This window comes from Mytilus edulis, chromosome 10 (assembly GCF_963676685.1).
Source record: "Mytilus edulis chromosome 10, xbMytEdul2.2, whole genome shotgun sequence".
Lineage (NCBI taxonomy): Eukaryota > Metazoa > Mollusca > Bivalvia > Mytilida > Mytilidae > Mytilus > Mytilus edulis.
In genome coordinates this window covers 11,948,296-11,957,955 of record NC_092353.1, presented here as the reverse complement: position 1 = coordinate 11,957,955, position 9,660 = coordinate 11,948,296, and the positions used below count along the sequence as shown (strand labels likewise).

The 9,660-nt window shown below is 35.9% G+C and overlaps 1 protein-coding gene across 1 annotated transcript; it reads left to right on the top strand.

Moving 5' to 3' along the window:
* Nucleotides 1–3,528: 3,528 nt before the first annotated feature.
* LOC139493414 (uncharacterized) lies at nucleotides 3,529–8,238 on the top strand. Its single transcript, XM_071281809.1, has 2 exons — nucleotides 3,529–4,853; nucleotides 7,218–8,238. The coding sequence occupies exon 1, from the start codon at nucleotides 3,545–3,547 to the stop codon at nucleotides 4,838–4,840; it is 1,296 nt and encodes a 431-aa protein (XP_071137910.1). The 5' UTR covers nucleotides 3,529–3,544; the 3' UTR covers nucleotides 4,841–4,853; nucleotides 7,218–8,238.
* Nucleotides 8,239–9,660: the final 1,422 nt, after the last annotated feature.

Here is a 9,660-nt window from a genome sequence, read left to right as displayed (position 1 = left end):
TTGATTTTTTTATCTGTTTCATTAGAAACTTTTTAAAAGTATTACTTCCGGTTATAGTCAAACTGGCGGACATGAAACATCATTATTTTACTTTAATATTCAACTTAATTTCAAAATGTAAAGAAACTGGTTTTTTTTTTTGTGCTGGTCAGTTACCATTTGGTTTTGGCTTTAAGTTATCTTCTAAACCACCTATTGTATTCTATAGATAATGATTAAATACAAAGCTAACACTTCCGGTATATAAAACCAATTTGGAGTAAATTTCAAAGATGAGTCCTCAGTCCATATCTTCGAAATAGAGCTTTTATTTGGATAGATTGATGAAAATAAGATAAAATCACTGTAGTACTAAAACATCTTTAAAAGTACAGATCATTTATGGCCGCAAATATTCATAATCGGAAAGCTGATTTTCCTCATTTACTAAGACAGCGGCGGTATTGGTTTTTACATCAATAATGTACAAGCTTCTGATAAGGTGAAGAGGCCTCACAAAGAGTTGTCCAAAGGGGTTACAATGTTTCATATTTTCCCCGCCATTATAAGCGTCTGGAATAGTAAGCATAGAAACCAAATCTCAAGCTTGTTACTCATCCACACCCGCCATGGTATATTGCACGTTTTACATAATGAAAAACATTAGACCGAGTCGTTCAAATATCATCAATAAGTCTTTCCACTTTCAAAAACATGTTTTCTTGCTTTGCAAACCCCATCTGATAAGTTTGTGCGATCTTACTACAAAACCACGTATCGTTTTATCAATGGCATTATCAAATCCATATCTGGTGATGTTGGCTGATCAATCATCATTCTAAATCATTAAGTCACATTTTCAAACGCCATCCATGTCAACAACGAATTTCCCTTTCAAGTAAACGTGCACTTGAAAGGTCACGGATAGATTATATCTAAGGCTTTTTCCACTTCCAAAGACAAGCCAAAGTTCATCTGCCCCCATGTCACGGAATAATGACACAGCAATGACAGCAGCATCAGTATCGACTGTTCAAGTCATGAGTCAGTTAAGTCTGTGAATCACTGCATCAGACACATGTTTTTTTTGTATATTGATTCTATAGTATAAGCCTATTTATTTTAATATGGGGCTAAACTTGAAACACCATCATGTGGTGAATAACACAAAACATCCTGAGCATTTGTTGCTACAACTAACTCTTCCTCAAAATCTATTGAGCAAGCGCCTGTGAATAAAAACTAAAAAGTTCTTTCTTAATGTCGTCATCTCTCAGAAAACTTTACCAATTTTGAGTTTTGTTTCGACTCTGGATTCGTCTTTGTATTCTCTTACCCCTAAGTGTATTTCTTTTTTCTTGTGGCAGCATTCAAACTACCGGTATTGTCTATATATGCATTCATCCACTGTTACAGTTTCAAGTTGTTTCATAACGAGTATGCTGATAGGGTATTATGCCCTTATCGTAAAAAGCATGAAACTATTATGATAAAGTCTTGGATGCATATGACAGTTGTAGCAACACATGTTCAGGATATTCTATTTTTACCGCTGTGATGCGTTTCAAGTTAAACACCATATTAATACATATGTATTAAAAGGCTGACACTAGAATCATGGTGCATGTGTCTGATGCAGTGAAACACGAAATTAAACAAGTCATTATTCGAACAGTTGTTACTGATGATGCTGTCATTACTGTTTCGCTATTCCGTGACATAGGGGTAGACGAACTATGGATTGTGTTTAAGAGGAGGAAAAGCTTTGGATAAATATATATAAATGACCTTCCAAATGCACTCGCGATTAGGGATCACACACAAATATTGTGATCCATTTTCCGGTTGTGATACGGTTCTCTGTTTTCTTGAAAAGGGGGAAAAAGACTGTTTGGGAGACATTGATAGCATTTGAAGATGTGACTTTAACTTAAAGAATGATAATTGATCCGCCTAAATCACCGGTGTTTACTGTAAGATAGCAAAAAATATTCATATGGGGTTAGCATGGTTAACAAAGCAAGAAATATCTATTTACGCAAAAGGGTAGGTTAATTGAGGTTATCAACTTAGTCTAGTCTTTTCCAGCATGCAAAATGTACAATATACTAAGACACGGGTTTAGGGGACGAGCCTGAAATTGGCTCGTATGCTACCAAGTCCAGGCGCTAATGGATGACGACGGGACAAAGAGGATCACTTTTAAAAAACTCTTTCTGAGGGCTCATCATGTTGTCAGAAGCTTGCACATTGTGGATGTAAGAAAGGTTGTCGCGGTTGTTTTTATGAGAAAAATCAAGTCTCCCGTGCCCTGCGTCGTGTGCATGTGGTGGTAACTGGGAATTTACAAGTTTTTTTTGCCAAATAGTGGTAATTTTTAAAAGGTTTAGTACTTAAGTGATTTTATTTTGATTAATTCAATCTATCCAAAGCTCTACATCGAACATATGGAGTGAGGACTCATCTTTGACATTTACGCCATATTGTTTTTTTTTTTACCGGAAGTGTTAACTTTGTATTTAAATATTAACTACAGAATATGATAAGTGGTTTAGAGGATAAATTAAAGCCTAAAGTTGATGACCACCACAAAAAAACCCCACTTTCTTCACATTTTGAAAAAAAGATAAATATCAAAATAAAAAAATGACATATTTATGTCCTCCATTTTGATAATTACCGGAAGAAAGGATTTTTAAGACATATATCTTATACATTGTATCCCTTGGAAGCATCAAAGAAATGTTCCTGTACAATTTAATGATAGTAACAATACGTTAAAACACATTTCAATCCCCCTCCCTAAAAAATAAGCTTATTTTAGTCAATGTCCGCCATATTGGATTCTACCGAAAGTAGGGTTTTTAGAGACATTTTATCTATATAATATATCCAAAAGTATTACATAACAAAGGTTTGTACCAAATATTATTATAGCAGCATGCTGATAGATCCTTTTCACATACTGTGGATTCATTATTATTCGTGGGATACCAATTTTATATTAATTCATAATACTTACGTAATTGGAAATTACATTAGGATTATCTCCCCCTAATTAGTATTCACACCGCCGATCGCGCTTTAAAATATCAATAAAGCGCTCAGGTATATCGACTCCCACCACGCATGCGTGATTCCCCAGTCTTCTTCTTCGGCGAAAAGTGTTCACACGCTTTATTTTTTCCTCTCGGAAATGTAACTTTTTTGATTTATTTATCGTGTATTTTCATAGTTTAATTTTAAGTTTTTGAGATAGACGCTTTTCATTGTCAACATGGCAGAAGCTTTCATTACGGCCATTAATTCGGCAAGTGAAGAAGCAAATTCTCCTAAAGTTACTCCGTCTCGCTCTGATAATAAAAACGAGAAATCGTCAGGTAAACAGACCGGAAGTCGTAAAAAGACGACAAGTAAGTCTCGTAAAGCTAGCAGCACGTGTGCTAAAGAAGTATCAGAGGAACCGGAGACAATGTCAACAACAGGTTTGTCTGTAAACATAGAAAATGAATTGTGGGCAGAAATTTCTAGTGTCAAAAAGACCGTTAATTCGGTGAATTCTCGAATGGACATTTTTCTACCTCTTTTCGAGAAGTTCGTTTCTCAAACTGTCACTTCAGGTGGACAAATAGAAACGGACAGAGAAATTGCCACTTCAGGTGGGCAGAACATTTCTCAGGACTCGAGGGACATTGCCACGTCAGGTGGGCAAAATTCTCTCAGACATGCTAGTGTTGCAAATCATGATAATGACATTGATGATGCAATTTCCCTTCAACCGGATAGAGACGAAAGAAGGGGTCTTGATTTAGATTTAGATTCTGACAATGAATCCCAACATTCTTCTGTGAAAAACAGTACACACAACCGTTTTCAGAGATATTCGGTAGTTGATAAGGACTCTCTTGATACTGAAAATGTCAGTAGAGATATCCTTGGTGACATTTTTGGTGAAGATGCCAAAACTAAACCAGACAAATCTGAAGCTGGTATTGTTCTGGATCAAAGTCAGATTAATATTTTGAATCAATCATGGCACTGTGATAATCCTTTATTATTGTCAACTTATAAAGAGGAATATAGGGCTAGTTTTCCAGTGAGTGATAAATCAGCTGATATTCTTAACTTACCAAAACTAGATGACATTACTCAAACTTTACTGTGTAAACGACATGGTCCTAATGCTGGTAAAGCTCATAATAAACTTTTTTCTAAACCCGAGAAATTTTTTGAAAATATGGCTTTCAAAGGTCAGTCAGCAGCTAGAATGGGTTTGATTATAACGGCATACATGCAACAAGCCTTGGGTTCATTAATGGAAAAACTCAATGATTCTGAACCAAATATTGATTTACTTGTACAAATGGTCAAAGACATGTTTGCCATGTCAGTGAAATCTATGGATCAAACAGCTAGAACAGGTGCATTTCATCATCTGATCCGTAGGAAAGCTACTTTGTTAGATACAGGTCTAGAGGACATAACTGAGCTTAATGATAAGTTTTTATCTCTTAAATTGTCAAGTGATGGTGTTCTTGGGAAAGATTTTGAAGAGAAACTGAAAAATCGTTCAGAGACAAACAAACAAATCAAAGATTTACTACCAGAGTTAACTCGTAAATCAGCTACCTCAACTTCAAGTTTTAAGAGGAAGAGTGCTATCATTCATACTAGCCAAGACACTAATGGTCCTAAAGTAGCTAAAAATGACTTTTCCAATTTTCGCATTCCTAAGGTAGCAGCTAAACCTAGTGAAAACAAAGGTGGATTTAAACCTAATTTCAGACGCTTTGGTTCTGGTAGAAAAGAGGCTGATGGTGAAAAGAAAGGTTCTTTTCGTGGCAATGGTAGATCTAAATGACTACAAAAAGCAGGTAAATATTTTATGTCAGAATCCAGAGATACCTGTAGGAGGTCGTTTAAAACTTTTTTGGCAAAATTGGGCAAAAATAACAAACGACAGTTGGGTTTTAAAAATAATAAAAGAGGGTTACAAATTGGAATTTTCGGGGGAAATCCCACAAACAGGAATAAAGAAAACAAATGTTACTGCGAAAGATTTACCTATTCTGTTAACAGAAATAGATCAACTTTTTGGAAAAAACGCTATAGAAAATGTACCTGTAAAAGAAAAAAAACTACGGTTTTTACAGTACGTTTTTTCTAGTACCAAAAAAGACAGGCGATTTGAGACCTGTCATAAATTTAAAACCTCTGAACAAGTGTCTCCAGAAAAAACACTTCAAAATGGATTCTCTAAACAGTGTCTTAAACTTAGTACAAAAAGGAGATTGGGCAATTTCTCTAGATCTGAAAGATGCTTATTTCCACATACCAATTCACGAAACACACAAAAAGTATCTAAGATTTTGTGTCAACAATCAGTGTTACCAATTTCTGGTGCTGTGCTTCGGTCCAACATCAGCACCACGAATTTTCACAAAAGTGTGTTCTGTAGTGGCAGCTCATTTACGAGCCCAAAATATTCGTCTAGCAACTTATCTAGACGATTGGTTTTTGCTAAATCAGACCAAAAAAATGCTGATTTCAGATCGAGAGAAAACGCTAAAACTCCTAACAAATTTAGGATTTGTAGTAAATCTAGAAAAGTCTAGCCTAATTCCAACACAATCAATAACATACATAGGAGCACTGTTTTCTCTAAAAGAGGGAATGGTTCGTCCTACATCAGAAAGGGTGTCAAAACTCCTTTCTGCAGTAGAACTTATCTTAAACAAGCAAAATCAAGCAACAGCAAGAGATTTTCTACAATTATTAGGTATTATGGCTTCATGCATAGAATTAATTCCAAATGCAAGACTCTTTATGAGACCAATTCAGTTACACCTCCTTTATCACTGGAAACCAGTTTGTCAAAATCTAGGAATACAAATTCCTTTTTCAAAACATCTAAAAGGTCACCTCAGATGGTGGTTAAAAATAGAAAATGTGGTCATAGGCAGATCAATAACACCTTGGGAAACGTCAATAACAGTAACAACAGACGCATCAAATTCAGGGTACGGAGGTCACATCAACAACAGTCTCATAGTTCAGGGTACATGGTCAGTAGAAGAAAAACTTCTCCACATAAATTCTTTAGAAATGGAGGCAGTTTTTCTAACTGTAAAACATTTTCTCCCAAATTTGATAAACAAAAATGTTCTTATTCGGTCAGACAATTCAACCGTTGTTCGTTACATAAACAAACAAGGAGGCACTCGTTCTCCTCAGCTGTGTATGAGAACTTGGAAACTTTGGCAATTAGCGCTAGAAAATCAAATTTTTCTGAAAGCTGCACACATTGCAGGAAAAAAGAACATGTTAGCAGACCATTTAAGCAGGGTAAAAATTCAACCAACGGAATGGTCATTAAACAAAGAGATAACACATGCAATGTTTCAGATTTGGGAGACACCTCACATAGATCTTTTCGCCTCTGCGAAAAATCGACAAACACAGATCTATTGCTCCTGGAATCCAGACCCTCAGGCTTATGCAATAGATGCTCTAACAATTCCTTGGAACAACATGTATGCATATGCTTACCCTCCAATTTGTCTAATACCAAAAATACTACAACACATGACAATGTACAATTGTCAGTTAATTCTAATAGCCCCACATTGGCCGCGCAGACATTGGTACACAAATCTTCTGAAGTACATAATAGATTATCCAAGGAGCCTGCCAGTCAGGGAGGATCTATTACACCAGCCAAAAACAAACATATTTCATCCAAATCCAGCAGTATTCAATCTGACTGCATGGTTTTTATCGACAAACAGTTTAAAGAGAAAGGTTTTTCTAAAGAAACTAGAAAATTACTCAGAGACTCATGGCGCTCTGGGACTCAAAAAGATTACTCTGTCAAATTTCGAAAATTCAATAGCTGGTGTAGTAGACGGGAAATTGATCCCTATAGTGCCTCTTTGACGGTTTTTGACATATTTATTCTCAGAAGGTCTTCAGTATAGAACCATAGCTGGTCATAGATCTATGTTATCCTCATTCCTAGCTCCAATTGGGAAAATTCCAGTAGGACAACATCCTTATATAACTCGTCTTATAAAGGGTGTTTTTAACTCGAGACCTCCAAAAGTAGTGCTTTTACCTGAATGGGACTTACCCTTAGTTTTAAAAAAATTAAAACAAGCACCTTTTGAACCAATGAAACATGCTCATTTGAAGTTTATTTCTTGGAAAACTGCATTTTTAATTGCAATTACTTCTTTCAGGAGATGCAGTGACTTACAATCTTTGTGTATTGGAGAAGAGTCGATTGTTGTGCAGAAGAAAGGGGTGACTTTTGTTCGTCATGGACTATCAAAACAGGATAGACCAAAACATTTTGGCAGCAAGATTTTTATTCCGTCTTACCAAACAGATAAATTATTAGATCCGAAGCGGTCTATTTATTATTATTTGAAGAAAACTGCACCTTTTAGAAACTCTGACAGTGAGTTTGAGAACAAGTTGTTTTTATCTTTTATTGAACCGCATAAACCGGTTACATCACAGACTATTTCGTCTTGGATTGTTAATGCAATTAAATGTGCTTACAATGAAAAAGACAAAAAATTTCGTGCTCATTCTACAAGAGTCTTGGGCCCATCTTGGGCACTTTTTAACGGCCCATCTGTGAAGTCTATTATGGACACAGCAGACTGGACAAAGGAATCAACCTTTACTCGTTTTTATTTACGTCACATAGATGTTGAAGTTTTAAATTCTGTGTAAATAAGAATTTTGTATATATATGGAAGAAAATTCTGAAAAAAGAAAAAAAAAAAGGAGAAAAATTTATAGAAAATGGAAGAAAAATTTTTAACTGTATAGTGTTGTGTTATTTATATCTGAACTGATGTGAAGAAAATACAGTATACAAAGTACAGAAAGATTCTTCAGCTGAGGATAGCTTAGAAATCTCCTAATGTAATTTCCAATTACGTAAGTATTATGAATTAATATAAAATTGGGAAATTTGTTCTCAAATTTTAATTTTATGATAGAATAATACTTACGTAATTGGCTCCCACCCACCTCCCCTTTTGAATCTTTTTTGGTGAACACTTTTCGCCGAGAGAGACTGGGGAATCACGCATGCGTGGTGGGAGTCGATATACCTGAGCGCTTTATTGATATTTTAAAGCGCGATCGGCGGTGTGAATACTAATTAGGGGGAGATAATCCTAATGTAATTTCCAATTACGTAAGTATTATTCTATCATAAAATTAAAATTTGAGAACAAATTTCCCAATTTCTCGTGGATTTCGTTGGTACAGGCAAACCACGAAATTTGATGTTCAACGAATGACAAATTTTACAAAGGCTTGTACTAGTATGCAGACTTCGGTAAAACCACGAAATTAAATATCCACGAATATGTAAGTTTCCCTGAATCCACGAAAATTGGTACCCACGAAAATAAATGAATCCACAGTACTAGCCTTCTATATTGGGCCGATTAAAGTATGATGTCCGCCATTTTTTTTTTAACCGGCAGTGAGACATTTTTTTCAAAAGCCTTCTTATCTGAAATAAAAGAGTAATATTTCAGGAAGGTCTATGCCAATGTTCATGCTTATATCAGGATGTGCACAACTCGTCTGAAATATACTTGTGGCCGCCGGACTAAATGTGATATTCCAATACTAGACATTGTAACAAAAAGTGAGATTTTGAAAATTCTTCGAAAAAATACGATCCACTTAGAATACTTAGCCCGGTCACAATACGAACAAAGAAGCTCATACAGGATCTATGGAAAAGTGGATTGAAACGTTTCGGAAAACTCTAAGGATTACTGTAGCAAGCGACTTTGAGAAAGCGACACACAACGTATTTCCGAGATATTATTTCTCCGGTAATTCTATTTCGGAATAGTCTGGTAACAGCGCTTATGTCTTCTGTTCTCCGATCTGACTGATTTCATTTTTTCGAGATCAGGGTCACGGTATCATAAATAAAGATGATAGTTAAGGCAATATGTACTACAACAACTGTTCAGCCAGTACATTAAATATACATATTCGTATTCCAAGGCGAAGTCACTGACAGTACGACGTCGACAATGGACAAGTACAATAAATCGGACGTTATGCTCCCGCGATAGGTTAACCAATAATGGCTAACGTGGAGAATCTCTTAGTATGGCCAGTCAACAATAGTTAATTTCCATTTTTAACCCTTTTCTGAAAAATCTTACGGGTCTAAGGCATCAGTGCTTTTATCCATTTTAAAGGTAATAACTACCTTTGTCCCTGTTATCGTAGCCCTAGTGGAGAATCTTTTAGTTTTGCTAGTCGGCAACAGTTCAATAAACCCCTTTCCCTTTGCTGACTGACTCGTACGGGTCTAGGGCATAAGTGTTATGGGTCATTTTAGAGTCAATATCAACTTCTACCTCTGGTATAATTGTCGATGTGGAGAATCTCTTAGCTTGGCCAGCCGGCAATAGTTCAGTTCGAATTTGTTGTAAACCGGTATCCCATATCCCCTATTTTAACCCTCTACTTACTTACTCATACGGGTCTAGGTTATAAGTGCTATGGGTCATTTTAAAGTGAATAAGTACCTCTTCCTCTGGTATCATTGCGTACGGGAACAATCTCTTCGTTTGGCCAGCCGGCAATAATTCATTTCGAATTTGTGCTATACTTGGGTACCCCCTCCTGATC